Source organism: Lissotriton helveticus, chromosome 3_1 (genome assembly GCF_964261635.1).
Source record: "Lissotriton helveticus chromosome 3_1, aLisHel1.1, whole genome shotgun sequence".
NCBI lineage: Eukaryota > Metazoa > Chordata > Amphibia > Caudata > Salamandridae > Lissotriton > Lissotriton helveticus.
Genome location: NC_136061.1, coordinates 1,903,667,341 through 1,903,687,380, shown reverse-complemented (window position 1 = coordinate 1,903,687,380; position 20,040 = coordinate 1,903,667,341). Strand labels below are relative to the sequence as shown.

The 20,040-nt window shown below is 41.5% G+C and overlaps 2 protein-coding genes across 2 annotated transcripts in view; one reads left to right on the top strand and one right to left on the bottom strand.

The window, feature by feature from the left end:
* Positions 1–7,518, bottom strand: part of IGHMBP2 (immunoglobulin mu DNA binding protein 2) — a 326,225-nt gene extending 318,707 nt beyond the window's left edge. Inside the window, exon 1 of the mRNA XM_078682888.1 lies at positions 7,001–7,518. Within this exon, the coding sequence (XP_078539014.1) occupies positions 7,001–7,071 (71 nt within the window). The 5' untranslated portion in view covers positions 7,072–7,518. The remainder of the gene's footprint in view (positions 1–7,000) is intronic.
* A 473-nt stretch (positions 7,519–7,991) lies between these two features.
* MRPL21 (mitochondrial ribosomal protein L21) overlaps positions 7,992–20,040 on the top strand; it is an 81,124-nt gene continuing 69,075 nt past the window's right edge. The window contains exons 1-2 of the mRNA XM_078684056.1: positions 7,992–8,133; positions 15,361–15,418. Coding sequence (XP_078540182.1) covers positions 8,049–8,133; positions 15,361–15,418 — 143 coding nt within the window. The 5' untranslated portion in view covers positions 7,992–8,048. The remainder of the gene's footprint in view (positions 8,134–15,360; positions 15,419–20,040) is intronic.

Here is a 20,040-nt window from a genome sequence, read left to right as displayed (position 1 = left end):
TATGGTTTTTCGTGCCCCTAGGGCATCTGTGTAAATTGTGCGACTTAAAGTATTTTTATAAGAGTTTTGTTGTGTGCTTAGCTCCCTGACTCATAAAGAGTTCAGGGTAGTCTTGTTAGAAATAAATACACGTTTATTTTCATAACAACTTGTGTGGTGTCCTTTCACTTGGTGTTCAAGGGGTAATGTGATGGTAAAACAGCTGGCTTAACACGCCCTCTAGAGTCTTAGCCTTAGACTGCTCGTATCCATGCTACTAGGATAGCTGGTCTATAAGGTTGACTTACAACCAATCATCAATAAGGGTTGTTTGGACTGATACATAGTGATCACTAGAATAGTGAGCACTGCATATCAGGCCAACTTCTCACACTGGTAGATAACCATTGGATAGTATGTAATTTAAGGGTAATATAGAGGTTAACCTTATAGGACAGTGATTGTATAACACTACATTTACCTGTCCAATTTGCGTATAGACAAATTAGCAATACGGTCTCCGTTTATAACACAAATATGAATGTGTTTTCCATCTGTAGATTAATCTGGATTATTATCTATGACAAGAGGGTCTGAAATCCCAGTGGATTCACACATCGGTTTCACAATTTTTGAGTAAGTAGCGATGTATATCGGACCAATAGTTAAGTCCATTTTAAAATAACGGACTAGAAGGAGACATAAATAGGAATACATAAAGGTCTAAACATGTTCTCAATTTTCTTTCCAGATCTTTAGCTCAACTCCTTCGTTTACCAAAGGACATCTATCTTTAGATTGTGTTTAAATGTCTTTTGATTAAACTATCGGAAAAGTGGTGATAATTAAAACGATATTGTAAGTATGGCTATATGAGTAAGTCCATTTGAGCACAAAATATATATATAAAAATTAGGATGCCCTACAATTGAAGGAAGTCTCTAATGTGTGCTTCACTATTACTATTCTTTACAGATCGTACACTTGAGAAATAAATAGAACAACAAACACATTGCTTGTGCATTGGCACTATTGTTTCCTAAATATTTATATAAATATAATTACCCGTCCCTATGCAGCTTAGCATAATTAGACTACAATTAACAAGGTATATAGTTTTTCTTTTTTAACAGTAGCAGATAACTTCAGCTGCTGAGACATCTTAGAAATAAAGGTTATTTCATCTACAGGCTACTTCATATCTCATAATGTACTGTTATTGTTGTGCCCTCTTTAGATAATATTATCTGCCGATTTTTTTGCCACTACAGAAAAGTTCTTGTTATATCGTGGCCTCTGCCTTGAATTTGAGGTCTAAAGAGAACAATAGGTATTTATTCTACCCTAATCCTGTTTTAATCTAATATTCACTCTGAAAGGTGAATTTAGACTATCTGTTTGACAATGAACTGTCCGCCCACTAGAGTAACTATCCTTGTTGACTGAAGAATCGTTTGATAAAATCTAGTGAATAAATGTTCACTTTCACATTCTTTTTCTGCTATTCATTTGTGATATACTATGCTTTTAGACATTTGGACAAATCTATGGCTGTTTTTTTCACATCTGGACTGGTGGTTCATTGGTATAAACAATGGTTGTAGCGTATAATTATGTTGTGTGTACATATGCAAAACATCTGTACAATCTTCTTAGGCCTTAATGGACGAAGCTATGAAAATAATAGAAGCTTGAAAAGCTCTAATGTGTAACAGAAATATAAAACCAGGCCAGAAATCTGTTGTAGTTTAGTTTGTTCTATAAGCGGATTGTGTGTATTTTCTGTATTTTTTAGAAAAAGTTGAGAAGGGTTCACCTGACGAAGGCTTAAACGCAGAAACGTGCGTCGTGATTTTTTCTCCTCTTTACATCGACCGCCAGCCTTTAAACTGCTTATTAACACCTCCTTTAGGTTTTTAACTGTGTATAATATTGGTTTGTGTATGTTTGTAAAAAATAATTCATGTGTTTTGATATTTATAAGTAATAAGAACTATCAAAAATATATATAAAAAAGAAATATACACTTGGTATATGTGATGACATTATAAAGCAAAGATAAATGAATAAAGATAAATATTTTCATTTCAAAAGAACAACTGTCTTTGGTAAATTGAGGAGTAAACAATTCTAATGTGCACGGTTTTCAGATAAATTAAGGCTTGTTTTTTTTCACTGTAAATGTATGCTATAGATCTTGTGGTTAGCTTGTTGTTTACCCCTACTGATATTGTGCCTTACAGTTAGCAAAATATATTGGTTTTTTCGTAGGGGGTCCCCCTTTTTCAAAATAGTCCCTTCTTGTGATGCTACTTCCTGTGATTGCAAAAAACACAATTGATGGACAGAATGTAGAACAATGTCATACATTCACCCCAGTACAAGGATCTGGGCCTAAATCCATCGTTTTTTTGCACTCCACACCACCCTGGGTTAGACACTGGCTATATGCAAATCAGCTCTGACCCTGTGCCTCATGGGAACAGTCCAGTCCGAACTACCAAGCCATGTCTTTCCCAGACCGGAATCAAGCATCCAAGGACCGGTTTCTGGCTATCAGCCTTCATCAGCCTGGATAGCTTGACTCCAGTGGTGTGGAGAGCCTGGGACTCACGTCTGAGCATCCCCAGCACACTCAGGGTGAAATTGTAAAAAACACAGTTGATGGACAGAATGTAGAACAATATCATACATTCACCCCAGTACAAGGATCTGGGCCTAAATCCATCGTTTTTTTGCACTCCACACCACCCTGGGTTAGACACTGGCTATATGCAAATCAGCTCTGACCCTGTGCCTCATGGGAACAGTCCAGTCCGAACTACCAAGCCATGTCTTTCCCAGACCGGAATCAAGCATCCAAGGACCGGTTTCTGGCTATCAGCCTTCATCAGCCTGGATAGCTTGACTCCAGTGGTGTGGAGAGCCTGGGACTCACGTCTGAGCATCCCCAGCACACTCAGGGTGAAATTGCAAAAAACACAGTTGATGGACAGAATGTAGAACAATGTCATACATTCACCCCAGTACAAGGATCTGGGCCTAAATCCATCGTTTTTTTGCACTCCACACCACCCTGGGTTAGACACTGGCTATATGCAAATCAGCTCTGACCCTGTGCCTCATGGGAACAGTCCAGTCCGAACTACCAAGCCATGTCTTTCCCAGACCGGAATCAAGCATCCAAGGACCGGTTTCTGGCTATCAGCCTTCATCAGCCTGGATAGCTTGACTCCAGTGGTGTGGAGAGCCTGGGACTCACGTCTGAGCATCCCCAGCACACTCAGGGTGAAATTGCAAAAAACACAGTTGATGGACAGAATGTAGAACAATGTCATACATTCACCCCAGTACAAGGATCTGGGCCTAAATCCATCGTTTATTTGCACTCCACACCACCCTGGGTTAGACACTGGCTATATGCAAATCAGCTCTGACCCTGTGCCTCATGGGAACAGTCCAGTCCGAACTACCAAGCCATGTCTTTCCCAGACCGGAATCAAGCATCCAAGGACCGGTTTCTGGCTATCAGCCTTCATCAGCCTGGATAGCTTGACTCCAGTGGTGTGGAGAGCCTGGGACTCACGTCTGAGCATCCCCAGCACACTCAGGGTGAATTTGCAGAAAACACAGTTGATGGACAGAATGTAGAACAATGTCATACATTCACCCCACTACAAGGATCTGGGCCTAAATCCATCGTTTTTTTGCACTCCACACCACCCTGGGTTAGACACTGGCTATATGCAAATCAGCTCTGACCCTGTGCCTCATGGGAACAGTCCAGTCCGAACTACCAAGCCATGTCTTTCCCAGACCGGAATCAAACATCCAAGGACTGGTTTCTGGCTATCAGCATTCATCAGCCTGGATAGCTTGACTCCAGTGGTGTGGAGAGCCTGGGACTCACGTCTGAGCATCCCCAGCACACTCAGGGTGAAATTGCAAAAAACACAGTTGATGGACAGAATGTAGAACAATGTCATACATTCACCCCAGTACAAGGATCTGGGCCTAAATCCATCTTTTTTTTGCACTCCACACCACCCTGGATTAGACACTGGCTATATGCAAATCAGCTATGACCCTGTGCCTCATGGGAACAGTCCAGTCCGAGTCTACTACGTAGACATTGTTCTACATTCTGTCCATCAACTGTGTTTTTTGCTACATCCTGTGATGTCACGTGCGCCACACGGCATGATGTCACACGGTATGATGCCACTTGCTTACTGATTAACTAGGTTAGTCCCTCCACTTCTTTTTTTAGGTATCGCCTGAGCCAGCGCATGCGCTGCCCTGGCGAGACATTTAGTAACCGGGTTAAAAAGTGCTACCCACAGACGGCTTTTGCCGGCCACCAGCTTGCTGTCACGTGCACAAGCGCCCGCGACGTGCACAGCTATGCCTCTCATTGTTTCGCGCGCACCACTCCCATTTCTTTCAGCACACAGACAGACACACACAGACACCTACCTCCCTACCTACCTCCCTACCTCTGCCGGGCTCTGTTCCTCGCGCGCTGCCAATGCTTCCAACTTCGGTGCCTTCACCGCCCGCTACCTTGTGCTTGATTATGCTAATCAGCATGGCACGTGCGCATTCACTTTGATAAGCCTGCTTGCGTTTGTTTTGGTGCGCTTGTGCCTGCCTGCCCCCGGCAGTGTTTGTTTTCTTATTATCTTTACAATTTTGACTATTCTTCTTTCCTTCTGCACGGCGTGGCAGACTCTGCACCGGAACTGGAGGCTGGTCCGACTTTGTGTACTGCCCTTCACAGCCTCTGCTCCTCTACTGATACAAAGGACTCGGGCAGTCTCCTGCTCGCAAAATTAAACACAGCGAAGGAACGTGTTTCAAGTTTCTCGCTGTTTCTGCTCTCGTGTCTGTGAGACTTAAGTGGCGTGACCCTATTTTTAGCTCACCATTTTATTACCTCTTTTCTGTTATACCCTGAAGTTGACAAACACATTGCTTGTGCATTGGCACTATTGTTTCCTAAATATTTATATAAATATAATTACCCGTCCCTAAATGTGCATGTTGCTTCTCTATCCCCATTGCAAAAAAAGATATATGCGCCAGAAGCAGTTTATCAAATAATGTGCAGACAAACAGCCAATGTCCTTACTTTATCAATTTGGAGAGCGTTTCAAATGAGCCAAGAAACATAACAGCTTTGGGAAGTGTATTGATTGGTGTTGAAGGTCTTGTAGCTCGTTTCATGCCCAACGCGCATATGCAGTAAGATAATGGATATGTAGTCCTACCTCATTGTTTACTAACAATCTCCCACATTTACCAATGCAAAATAGCTCCCGCCCCTTCCCCAGCTCTAACCCTTAAGACCCACACCTGGCACAACACTCCCCTACTTTTCCTAAAGTCTGCTCTCAGCACCTCTACCTGTCTTTGCGCGAGACATTTTGTGGTAAAAGATTTGCGTGAGAAAGCCGTCGTGAAAAAGGACGTTTTCCTCTTTCATTAGCTTATCGCTGTATTGTGGTATTAATGAGGTGAAACCTTTGCTAGGGCAGCATTAATAAGGGTAAAAATGCCAAAAAAAACAAAGTAATACTCTCACAAAATATGCTGCATTACATTGCATAATTTGGCTTTTCTGGCCACACAATTTAGTCAACACTGCCACATAATTCGGACCTTTCATGCGGTATAATTCCAGAGGCCCTGGCTTTACTGAAATCACAGCGTCAAACACAAATCTTGCATCGTAATGTCCTATTCATACTGGATGGGGTATCTGGCTTCAGGGAGGGGTGAAGAGAAAGTACGCTGGCCTCTGGCAAATTTAGTAAACCTCTTCGCTCGATTACGCAGACAGAATTAAAACTTCACCAATCACTAATTTAATTTGATATTACATTTTATGAACTTGAAAACAAGATGATATGTATTCAAACTGCGGTGACCTCCATGTGAAATCTAGAGCTGCTAGTAATATTTTAACATTGCCAAGTGCCTGCCGCCAGCTTCCCTGTAATTAGGAGATTCTTTCAAAGCCCCACGTGCCTTTGACGGTTTTATATATATATTTTCAATTCTGAGAATTTCTATGGATGCAAAGACATTTCCCAGGAAAGTTATATGCTCTGCCCAACATTAGTTCCTATATTTTTTACACGTTATAAACGCACACAACAAATTAAAAGACATAAAAGGAAAAAAAAAAATGACCTTGTTAAAGGACTATGTTGGCTTCAAGCTAGATGAAGCGTCCAAATATTATGTCTCAATCACACTAACACAAGCACACACTTCAAAGGCCCTGCCTGGATAATAATACCATACCACAATAACTGCTGCCAATGTAAAACGCCTGAACCAGACAATGGGCACCCCAGACTGACAAAAAAAAACAACGGCATAAAAATGCCAGAACCATGAATTTACAGTTTGAATAAAGTAAAATAGAATAGCTTGCATTTAATCCCGGTGTTCCCCAAGAACAAAAAATAACAAGCATTGGCATAGCCAATAGGTCTCGCCTTTGGGACCTTATAAGTGTTTAGCCACGCAACAGTTTGCACCAAGGATAGTAGCGCTATACAATAGGACCAATTACAATACATAAGGACTTCAGAGAACATGAATAATAAAATATATGAAACAAATAAACTCTAAACTCACATAAGAACAGTAGCAAGTACATGTCTATGACATATACTAGGGGTTAGCGACAGAGTTAGTTACATACATACAAGTTGCAAATTCACTCAAGATTACATTTTAAGAAGTGCTGAAGCGATTAGGTTTGGACAGATATATATTACATATTTAGACAGCATGATCTTCTCGCCATTGCTGGCGTTCTTGCTTTCATCCTAGGTGACACCTCTAACATTTACTTTTAAGTTTGGTGCAGAGGGAGATAAAATAATTTGTATGATTTAATTGAAATAGAATACAAAATACTAAATTGTAATGGTTACTAAAATTTACGAAGAGCCTTAAAGTGACTAGTTGAATTGAAGCACTACACAGTCCAAGGACAACGCTGTACCTTTTCTCTTGTATCTCAGCTTCCCTCTCCTCCTGTATCAAGGCCAGGTTGCTTTTCACAAAGTTCTCCATAATGGTTCTGCCAGTCCCTTGTGTCCTTACTGCCACCGTCGCATGTCCACAGTTACGAGCGTAATTGGGTATGAATTTCTCTTGGACTCTGTCTGACAGCAGAGGCGCCCACTGCGGAGAGAGAAGAAGGGCTAGACCAGCAGCAATGCTATTGCTTTCTATTCACTTTTGCCGGCCATCGTGGATGGATTCACTAATCCCCTTCTCGACGCTAACCAAGGGATAAATGCACTTTACAAAGTAAATGCCTCAAGAATCGCCTTTCTTCTAAAACAGTCAGCTCATATGGACCACTTCCACATATTTTTGCTATTACCGCCAGACCATCTAGGTATTATTATTTGCTAACGTACGCTGTAGAATGAAGATGCGAGAAACTTGTTAACGATTTAGTTTGCACAGATCGCCAAAGGAAGTAGCTTTCAGGTTAACGTTCGTATTTTTAATGGCATAACATGCCCATTCACACTTTTAAGAGCGGGGCTGCCATCTTTGATAGGGCACCGTGGAACGGATATGGATCGATTTTGCGTGTTTATCATACCGTAGCCGGAAGAACAAGGACTGATTGACCCAGAGTCGCACGCACGGCTCTGCTTGTTTTTAGAATTTTAGGGGCCATTTCGAGTCGTAGAATCTTCCTTTTAGCATAAAGATAGTCTGATAAGTTTGCGTTTGAAATTGCAACAATATTATTATGAAGAATTAAAATGTCTTATATATTAAACATGTTGGAGTATTTTTCGTACTTTGTGTAGACTACTACTACTTCTATGTAAACAGTCTGCTAATATCAAGAATTAATAATATTATCAGCTTCAAAACTTTGAAAGTATTAGGTTTGACATTACGAAAGGCTGGTGAATGAGTTGTAATCAAACCCGTGTTAAGATGGCGGCCGGGAGCGCTAGGAAGGTGTGTAAGCCTTCCCACACTCTTCGCATGTGTCTGTTTCAGGGTTATCATGACACTTTAGCATGGCTGTACCAGGAGTCAGTCGGAGAATGTTTACTGGGTTGTGCAGGTTGTTGCCAACCTTGGGACCTCGGTGTTCGTGGACAGGTGAGAAGTAGAAGCCAGGAGTGTGAATATAAAGCATAGGTGTAAACATTTAACGAGGTGCTGGATATTTGATGTGGCCAGTTAGGGCTGTCCATGTTATGGCGATTTTGTCCCATCGTTCTAGATAATTTTTTTTTTTTGGCCGTTTTTTTTTAAATAGCACGAACTCGACCGAAAGGTATTGGAGTTCTTTACACGAGCGCCTATTACATTGCATAAGGACACATTAATTTTTGCCGAGCATCATAGGATGTTGAGCCTAAGCAGAGACTGGAACCGGCTCCCCAGCTCCAGAGTCGGCAGTTCTGGTCGTAATTCTGTTCCTTGAGGATTGTGTTGTAGTCTTCGTCTTGGATCAGTTAGGTTAATGTAAGTGGGCTGAAAATACGGTTACCAAATAGATCTACTTCATTAGTGACTCAGGTAAAACATTCTAGGAGTTGTAGTCCTGTTTTACCTCAAAATATTTGTTTGAATTGCATTTCCAGATTAAAATGTTTCATGGGATGAAATAATGCACTGGAATATAGTGTACCGGATGACATGAAGCGTTCTGTGCTTTTCTAACACAGTAATTCTGCCTCTGTTATGCTTTAATAATGATTTGTGGATAGTTTAAACATATGCAAACTACCTTTGTGCAAACTACCTTTGGTGGCATTTCCCTTGTTGTTTTTGGATTATATTTTAAAGGGCAAATATTCTAATTTTTGCTGTTTTTTCCGTTTGTTTTTACTGGCATTTACACAAAATAAACCAGAACTGTAAAATACTCTTCAGATTAAATTTCTAGCAAAATCAACAACTTAGGGTTGTGGATATCAAAACACATCTAGTTATGTTACAGCAAGATAAAGGTGGACACCTTTCTGGACTTCCAAGAGCCCAACACACTTATAATTTGCAGATCTGCCATTTTGAATATGCTGCCCTTTGCCCTGACAGTAATGAGAAAAAATGTCAATACTTGTTCTCTTGCCTTCAGTGGTCCCGGTCTTCCTGGTGAATCTAGTTTTCCTGTTGCTACCGGGCCACCTCCACCTGATCTTCCTGGTATGCTTCTTCCTACATCTTTTCCCTCCTCTCAGGCTTCAAGGCCCTCATCCTAGCCCTTCCCTTCAATCTTCTAGTCCTTGAGGTTCTGGTCATCCTCGCCCCCAAGGTTGCCCTGGTCTATGACATTCAGCTTGTCCTCCCAGTATTGGCCATCCTAGACTTCCTTCTCTTGGTCCTTGTTCTCTCAGGCCTCCTGGTCGACTATCTCCTTCCTGCCTTCCTTTTTCTGGTCTTCTCAGTCCTCCTTTGGCAATGTTTATTCTTCCACTGATCCTTTTAACGTCCTCACAATTGTCCTCCTCCTCTTTGTGGTTCTCTTGGTCATCCACCCGCGCTTACGCGTCCTCCTTCTGTTCCTCCTTATCGCTTTGGTTATGATGCTCCCTGCCGTGAAGGTTCCAATGTTATATGATTATTACAAATCCAGTAGAACTGTGTATATAGAACAACAACACTTAATAATACAGGATTTGAGTCTTCTTTAATATTCAGAAATTGTTGGTATGTTTGGCTAGCTCACAGTGATGCATCTAAGCTTCTAAACCCACAGTTGTAGATGTTTTCAGTAACCTAAAACATGACCCGGGCGCAACTAGGTCCGACTTTCAGGGGGGCTAACTCGTCAGTAGTGGGGTGGGACAAGCATTTCAAGTAATGTAGGCAGAGCTATCTGTACAGCCAATATAGGGGAAAGAAGTGTCAAACTTCAATTTAAACTTATTAGACGAACGTAATCTTATTATGAGTGACAGACTGGAGTCCACATTTATCCCTAGTTTCCTCAATTAGTCTCAGTTGTTTGGTGGCAGGCCTACTTGCTGTGGCCATATTGTTGATGGGCGGTGTTTTGTTCATTTACTGCAAATGGAAATTTTGATGTGTGATGTTTATTTTGCTGTAGTTAGATATCCATTATTTGACTTGGAGCTATTATCCGATTGAGTGTGAGTTGAAGTTAGATGAGTTTTCATATGCAGGTATGATTTATGATCTGCTTAACAGTAACACTTGAAATGGAGCAGATTGTGTGCAATATAGAGCTATGGTAAATGTTAAAGAGGGGGTAAAGATGTTTGGTGTATTGGTTGTGAATTCATGGAGCTGACATGAAGGGAGCATTGAGATGATATTCTGTCTGAGAGAAAAGATGCAATTTATTTCAGTTATGCGCCCTTGACTCTGATATTGTTAAGTCTCTACAGAAGCTCGAGATGGTGAACAAAATCAAAGGCAAGGGAAAGTTCAAGTAATAGGTGTGGCGTTATTCCAGTTTTAATCCAATGATGTTTTAAAATCATCCCATCTGAAAATCTCTGCTGCTTCTGTGCCTCAGCCATTCTAGAATCTGTTGTTGAAATCTGAAAGCAGGTTATGTTTTTTTGAATGTGGGTATATGTTTTGAGGCAGATCTTCCAATCGTTGTATCTTTTTGACGTAAAACCATCTTTTATTGGCCATCAGTTAGAAGGATCTCTTTGATCAAAGTCTGTTTGGTTTATGAAGGTTTTTATGTAAGACATTTAGATTTCCTTTGGGAAAATGCCTATATTCAATGAGTTGTTGACTGTTCTGACTACAATGACTGCATAGCTAGTCATTGACATGGGTCTGCCACCAGGTCACAAGGAATGTTAACTTTACTGGCTCCAGTCAGCTTTCCTTTCTACCAACTCATCATTCTTCTGAAGAAAAGATAACAAAACATCCAAGCTACTCACCATATAGAGAGCGAGGAGCGGCTATTCCTACATGTGTGCAATTTGTAGAGATAATAATTGGAAATAATGTCAATGATTATACATTAAGACACAAATATGCCCTTGTTTAGTATCCACAAAATAGCATATTTATAGGCGTTAAGTAAACATATGTGTAGTGAAAAGACCATAATATGAGCCATATTAATTTAGGAAAATCATATTTTCTGTTGGACTGAGACTGTTTCCTGCAGGGTGTGCAGTCATGTTGCCATGTTCTGCGTGCTTGACTGAGATTAAATATTATCCCAGTTTTGTATTTTGGCTATAAGCTCACAATAATATAACATGCAGAGGCCTACCTCTGTCTCTGACACAAATTAAGTTCTGTAACTCTCCTGTGACCTGGAGGGGTGCACCAGTTGTGCTGTCTTTTTGCTGACAGTGGGCTACTACACCTGTCATGGGTTTAGCATGTACAGTGGTGGTAGCAGCATACTCTGTTTTGTGAATCCAATGTTGTGATCAGACCTTTCATCTGTGTAGCCGTCCCCACTTGTGTAAAGGTCTGCATTGATGTGTAACCTAAATCCTAGTACTTACATCCAAGCGGCTTGTGTATGCTTGTGACTTATGTAGTACATGCAGTATGAGTATTAGTGAGCCAGCGTAATGGAGGCCTGTAGGTCTCGTTTGGAAGCCTCTACCCTGCTCCTGTGCATAATATGTATGTAAGATTGTTTTCACAGACAGTGGAAGAGTATTGCTGTCATTCCTGAAAAAAGAGGGAGGCAACAAGGCTCCTATAAACTTAATGTAAGCACCTCTCACTGAGAGGTCTGCTGATTAGTTTTCCTATTGTACTGTCATTTGACACTTGTTGGACTCTCATCTTTGTTGTTCGGGGTGAGAGAAATCTTTTACGTGAAACCAGCCTTTTGTCTTCATCCTGATCACTGTGACTGGTGAAAAAAGCCACTTGCACTACACGCCTCTCCGGGCCTCTGTGTGAGTACTCCAGGTTGGGGACCACCTTGTTGTGAAGAGCATCACTCTACACAAAAGTTCAGTCTGGAGAATGGCCTAGAGGGGACACTTGACAGAAGAACCTCCGCAAACCTGTTTTGAGATTGCAGACAGAGAATCCACATTCCTTATCTGCTTTGACTGCATAAAAGTCGGAGCTACTTACATTTTTGTTGCTCCAGTTCCAAGTCTCTTCACCGGGCAAGTGAGTATTCATCAGCATATTTTGAAGACTGCTTTATAACAACCAGAACGGGTGTCTGTGTGACAGTCAGCACCCCTGAGAAGAGGGTACATCAACTGGAGTCTTTACTTGCTGGAAGAGCTGTACCCTTTACCTGAGGTACCTGGAAGCCAGCCTGTCTACAGAGAGTGTGCAAGAGCCTGTCAAGATGCAGGAGGTGTAACTGTCTAGATAGTGCCAGAAAATGATAGACTCTAGTGTGGAGGCTCTACCAGGCAAAAGAAGACTGCAGAAAGTGATCTGTCAGCCCAAAGAGGGTCGGTGCAGTCTCTTCAAAAGAATGGTTCCAAGAAGGAATCCCAGGCAGGCAGCCGATCTTGCAATAGAAACAATTACAGTCGACCATGCTGCTTTAATCAAGAGCTGTGTCCATGGTGAATGTAGCCACCAAAACCCAGACCTGTTCCTGTGGCTGACATTGTCACAGAAGTAAAAAAAAAACATGTCCCTCGCGGACGCCACAGTCGTAGCCAGAACTTGTGCACGACGGTCACCACTGCATTATACACAAGGTGCATCCTGTGACTGCTAGCGTGCTGTTGTGACACCCATGTTAGTCATGGCCCATCTGCTGCCCAGTGACCCAGAAGCAGGTCGATGCTTGCCATCACCCCTCAATGACTTCCGTTGCCTGCATTCACCGAAGGGCTCATGACTGCAGCTCTGGCTGCCCCATCCTGCTGCGGCCTACCCAGACCGAGGGCCACTCCTGCAACCATGCTGTCTCATCCTAGAAGCTGGCGAGATCTGAGACACGTGATGCTGAAACACAGAGGCCTACGTTGTGATGAGGCTGTAACTAGGAGGCTGTACTGAACTGAGCCCAACCATGATTGAAGTAGGGTACTTGCACCAGAGCCTTGATTAATGTGTCACAAAACGAACTTAATAGGACCTGCCTAGACTCACAAGAGGAGGGACTCATGGGAAAGAGAACAGAGGAATGCATTAAAGACAGTATGCCACAGTGCAATAGCCTAAGTGGCAGTGCATATTATCGTACCTGCGGCAGTATACCGTTTTAAGCGTGTTTCTTATCCAAATAAACCACTGGGTTGGACAAACGGATATTGCAATGCTGGGTGATCTGAGTTGCCATACTTCTACTCTACCACCCTGACAAGTGTGTGAATGCTCCTAAGTGCTATCCCTAAAAAGTCAAATGCTGAAGGGGTTGTACATGGCCCAGTTTGTGAAGCCAAAGTAGGGCAGGCTCTGGGACATCCGAGGTAAACCACCTCTGCTCCCATGGCTGAGGCCCAGTAGCTCCTGCTTGACCCATGCCACCTGAACTAGATCGGACACGCCCTCTGCCTGAAAGGATATTTTCAAAGTGACCAGCTATACACTGTATGCCACCTAAGTCTATATAGTCGGTGTCATTCACTTAATGCTAAGTTTTTAATTGGAGTCAAGGACACAATGGGACCAGGTAGGAATGGTGTCAGAGGCACTAAAAGTATGGAAGGAAAATTATGAAAACAAAAACATTTTTTAATAAAGCTAATACTGTTTTAAAAACCACTTCACAACTTTTGGATCGCCACCAGCACTCCACAACAGATGACATAATTCCCTGTGTTATTCTTCAAGCGTTAATGTTCTTAAGTTAATGTATAGTGCTACAATGTGAGTTTTTAAGCACCATATTGAATGTGTTTCAATACTTCTGAGATGTAAAAAAAAAAAAAAAAGTTTGTTTTGCCTGATCTTCCTTGCACTCCAGAAGTGCTGCTCACTGCAGCTTTAGCCTGTGGTCCTGTTCGCAACAGCCTCACCCCAGTCTCTCCTCCTACACCAACCTGCAACCTCACTCTCCTCAACTTCACTGGCTTCCCCACAGGCTGCTCCCATGTCACACACCAGCTAATGCCTTAACACGCTCTTGCTCCTATACCAATTCCTGCAGAGTGATATTGCTATTCAGGCCAACAGGGCCCAGATGTTGGTCGACGTCACAGCTTCAGAAGCAGCAAAACCAGCATGTTTGACCACAGGTGACTTAAAAAAAAAAAGTGATTTATTTTTAGGAGTTTGTGTAGCGCGCAGCTACCCCCAGCGGAGGTGTCCCGGCACTGAGGCAGTCGACTGAATAGATGGGAGCGGGAAGGAACTAGATGTAGGTGAAAAGCCAGGTTTTGAGGGCATGGGGGAAGGTTAGTTCTTGGCTGAGCCCACAGCCTAAGAATGATCACGGCTACCACAGCAGCCCCCACAGTCCCAGCTCAATCCCTTTCCCATACCATCCCTCAGTCTTAGTACACTATCCCCTCATGCATTGCACCTGTATTTACGAGTTGAAGCCTTGTTAACAACTTCTTAGAAACATTCTGAAACCTTCCCTGGAAATGCATTTCGCCCATTGCTTACCATTGTCTTTGTATTTTGTAGTTCACAGTTGCTTGCTTTCTATTTGCTGGCTTTATTTGTTTTAGGCTGTTCAACTTGAGTTTATTCTTCCTGTGCAGCATAGCCCATTAACTATATTCTTCAACCAGTGCTCGCTTTCTGTAAACAATTCTTTAAATCGTAATCTTATCTTGTTACTGTGCATTCAAATTCAGAAGTCAAATGTCAGGCTCTGTCTTCTGCGGGAGCTTGGTGTTTACTTTTTTTCTCTGACTTCAAAGTAAGAATATTTATGCAACCATCTTGCTTCAAAACGAAAGGCATTTTTCTAGCTCACATCAAAATCTAAATCTGTAAATGAACTGCAGATATTTCAGAATATATCAGAATTAGGAAAGCACAAATAAAGCACATTTAAATAAAATTCTGATGTGTAGTGGAAACATATTTTAATCAAATCAATACACTAAGTGATGACATTTCTACACATTATCTGTTTTGTGCGCTGTATTCTTTTATCTCTTTGCTCTGTCACTCCACTGTATGACACTTTACTCCACTCTATGCCCCTCCACAACACTCTACACCACTCCACTTTATGCAACTCTGACAATCCACTCCATGCCACTCAACACCACTAACTTTAAGCCATGTTGAACAGCATCCACGCAGGTGTACATCATGGCTAAAACACATTGATAAGCCAATAGCTCTTATATAGGCGAGACCTATCAGCTTTGACAATGATTGTTTTTATTTGGTTTCTGTTTGACAGATTTTCTGCGTATGCTACACATTCTTGCTTTAGCTATCTGTTGTACATTTTTTAACAGCCTTCCTTTTATTCTTCCCCAGATTACGCCACATCCTCAGTACAAAGTCGGCGTTTACAGAGCACATCACTAGATCCAGGGTAATGTGAACCTATGTTTTGTTGTTAGTCACTGTGCTGAACCTTGAAATGTAATTGCAAAATGGCAACCACTAGGTAGCAGTTTTTTCTTGAAGCCTTCCTGACTTCTAACTACTGTATTATGAAATGTGCTACTAGGTGTTGGAAACTCATGATACTTGAAAATGTATTCCACTGATGAACATTGATATTCCTACTTTTCTTAACCTGTGGATCCTTCCTCATTCCTCCCTATGCCAGCCCTACCTGAGGCAAGGTTTAGATTACATTGTTTCTTAACTTGTGAGTACAGCGATGGCATGTGCGTATATTAAGGATTCAAATGTAGGGTTGCACTAACCTATCTTCAAAGGTTGGATAGTCCAGAAATGTTGCTTTACTGTTTGTTGCTTTCTTAAGATGGCCATTCTCAGCAGGAAAACAATGGAGGGGATGTAACGGGGCATTTCATCTGCTTAATCATGTTTTATATTATCCATGTTTGATGAATTATGATGGTTTTAATATTCTAATGTATTGCATCATACAGCTACCAAAATATTGTGATAATGAATTAATGTATCTTTCTTATTGTATTATTTTATCTTGTTTTTATGATCTTTTTTTAAATCGAATACAGATTGATTTATTGAGTGATTTTTAGAAAATGCAGTTTTATTAAAACATTATTAAATAGGTCAAACTGATCCTTAGCAGACATTTTGCTGGGTCAAAACACAACATAGATTTGATAATTGTGCATTAATTTTGCCAATAATACATTTTAGCAAATAAAATTGACGGGGGCTTATAACGTTGTTTTTCCTAACTCTCTTTGAAGGTGTGGCACTATTTTGGAGCAAGATCACAGATGTTCTGGTCTTTTGTATTGTACGCGTGCACCTACACATATTGTGACTATGTTCCCAGCAGCATTTGCCCAATAATTCTTTCAAATAAAGTTAATAAACCATCACCTTGATGTACACTTTTGTTTTTGGAGGTGTTTTATTATTACAAGACAACTCTGCAGGTGGGATTTCATACATAGTGTATTATTAGTTAAAATGAATACCGTGCCCTCACCCATGTTGTTGTGAATGTAATCACTTCCCATGTTGGGGGACAACTAACTACATCATGTGCCATCCCACATAAGCAAAATATTTTGCCTTCAGTAAAGATACTCTACTGAGCGTCTAGGCTTCAGCTGGAGAGTAACAAAGATAACAACATTGCTATTGTCACTGGGGAGTAACAGAGAAGATGATTCTATAATCATTAATATTTTAAAGAGGCCTTTTTGCTCCTAATATTAATATGTACAGGGATTGAGAGGTACGAAGACATGCTCATATTCCATCTAATCATTTTGTTAGAAAAGGCTGACCTATAAACAGCTGATTATCTAAGAGCTGAAATAAACCTGTGCAGATAGAAAACGAGGTAAGGAGAGAGGGATTCCCTCTGAATCGTGAATAGAGTAAAAATGTATTCCCATAATAAGTTTATTATGAAGCGTAAAACCTTTGATGACGTGCAGTTTTCTATGGAACTAACTTGTTAACAAGTACATTATGGAAACCTATCTTATATAGTTCTCACTCCCTACAAGTTGGTCATCTGCTTTGGTTTCCTTGGGTAAATGTATCCAAGAGGGTTACTAGAAATGCCTATCTCAGCCCACTTCCATAAACTTCCCACTTGCTGGGAAGTCTTTACCTGCTGTGGTGCCAGATGAATTAATGCCTTGAAACTCACTGCCTGGAAGCCGTCATTCGAGAACTACACTCTCTTTCATCACTTGATCCTCTGCATTCTTACTTCTTAACCTATCCCATCTCTTAGTTTTCTAGCAGTTTTTATGTTTTTAATATGGTGCTCACCTTCACAATAATTTAATGATCGCAAGCAATGTGCACAGCCAGGTTCCCTGGTTGCTATTTTATTTTGTTGCATCACCTTTTTATTGTGTATTTCTTACTATCATTTGAATTGCTATTTGTACTGTACATATAAATATATGTTCTGTAATGGCTTTCATTGGAAACCTCTATCGTGAATAATCGGATCGAAATACAGTTGTTTGCTGCTGTGATGTAACAACAGTCGAGGGCATACCTTCGGGAGTGTTTGGGGTGAAACACCTCACTCAATAAATTTACATTCATATCGTGGCCCACTGAAACAGTTGGGTATGATCTAGGGTTGGCACCTTGAGAAAATGCTAGCCATTTGTTCACTTTTTATGATTCTGGCAAGGACCTGACATTACTCTTAAGTAGAACTTTATATGAAATCAGGTTTATACATTTGTTAACATAGCATTTCAATCTTTGATTATTTTAATTATCAGCAAGGGGTCATTAAGGCTGATCTAAAACACATTTCAGAGTGTTTTCGTCTTGCATTTACTGTTTAAAGTATGTGCTGATAGGGGGAAAAATATCGGTTTTAGGAGATTTACCAAATTTTTGTACTGGCAGGTACATTAAAATTCCAATCGTGACGATCTAAACCAGGCCAGATGGCAGCCCTAGTCGGATTGTTAATGTGCTGTGTCAGCCTGCAGCTGTGAGATTGTATAACATTATGTACATGTTTGTTGTGCAGGCGAGGCCCAGAATGTGGATGTGATTTTAAAATTGAGTGCCTGTCCTTCCTCACTTGCACTGCATACCCGGCTAGATGACCCCAATAACTTGGCGTGCACGGTGGGCGTAAGCATGCCAGAGCTGCTCACAGCCCTCTAGACGAGTCTTCACGGTGCAGCTCAGGTCAGGAGTTCGGCCATTTTCAGCCAGTCAGATGTAGGGTCATTTTCAGCCAGACAGATATAGGGGCTTCTAATTACACTTTTTGTCCCCCACAACACTACCCATTTCCCACTCCCAAAGCCATGTGTGTAACCGAGAATTCTGGAGCTGCACTTAGTGATTTTTGATGGTACATTGGTCGGAACACAAATGGATCCTTCACCGTTAGAACGATTAAGTTAGTTGTAGAATCATCTTCTTGCTAAGACTGTACTCTGACTCCCTGAAGCACCACACCTCCCAGCTTTCCTCAGGCTCTCTTTGCATGTCCGTGTTATCCATTCATTCATGCATTGTGGGACAAAACACGCTGGGTCCAGTGTGGTGGTATCAGGGTGACGATAAATTTAGCACCGCATTAATGCAACATTTCCAAAACACTGCATGTAAACATAGTCAATGGTTTTGTATCCTAAGCAAGGTAGCTCTGTGGTTAGTTATTTTGTTGCTTCAATCCTTATTCACCCTGTGGGTCACAAATTATAATTAGAGGTGTGCAAAATTCACGTAAAGTGCAAAACTGGCATTAAGTGCTCTATTATAGCGTGATAAAATGGGAGAACACATTTCACACTAAGCAAATAGTTAAAAAACACAACTGTCGCGAACAACAGTCACTTGCATTCTGGTTGCTCTCGTGGTCTCACACTAAAACTTTGCTGGAAACACAGCACATGCAATAATTTCAGGAATGTCACATAACCCGCATGATGTGAAATTCGTAAGATTATACTAACAAAGGAGAAATTTCTCCCACGCCCAGTTACAATCCTGGAAAACTATGTAAGGGTTATGCATCCACTGCAAACAGATGCTTTAAATGGACAAGCCTTTTGTTTGGTGTCTGAGTATAAATGTGCATTCACATGTTTAAGTACAAGATAAAAAAAAGTTTAGTAACTGTATAATGCACTTTGTAAATAATTAGCAGACAATCTCACTGAGTTTTCTGTTCACTTATGTTGAGACTTAAAAGCCTTATGTATATATTTATGCTGCCATATAGGCTTCGGGGGTGCCCAGTTCGATCACTACTTCACCCCCATTTAACAGAACAGAGGCAATGACCACATACTCACCCCTGCTTGGGTTAGACCCTGGTCGTATTTAGTTGTAACATTGAAATCAAACTTTTCTCTCCTACAAAAGAATAACCGATTATAAACAATATGTACACAGTTGCAAACCAAGCTAACACAATTCCAACTAACCTACACAAATTAAGCAAACCAGGCATCAACAGAAATAAGTACATGGGCCAGACATCTTAACACTGAAACCAATCCCTACACTTCATTTCATCCAACTTTCACCTGGCTGAAACCGCCCACATCTATGCCCGGTGACCCCAGGACAAACCTCCCACAAGTGACACTAGTCTTGATCTCGCTCCCCACAACCACCAAACTGTGGGGTCTCACTCTAGCAGTGCCACACAGCACCTCGCACATCTGCCTTCTCACCCTGTGAGCAAGGGTGGCATGGAATGAAAATGTGCAAAGATGCTTCAGTGTTACCCCGTCCTTATTCCCTTTTCAAGCATCGGGGCAATAGGGGCTGAGTAAGGATCTCTGGCACCCCAGCCTACACTCCTGTCCCCCAAGGTGGGGTACGCACGCTCATTATTCCAAATGCCTACACACTAATTCTCCTATCTGCACTGATTACCACTTCTCACCACCCCCTTTCCTCCATCCCCTGACTTCCCTAGCTCACCCCTGTAATTTTTATTTGGGTATATATTGTTGCGTGCTGAGAATTGTCAGACTCCCAACCGGTGGCGGCTCCTCCGCTAAGGCGAAGGAGCATCGCCCCACTGCTTTTTGC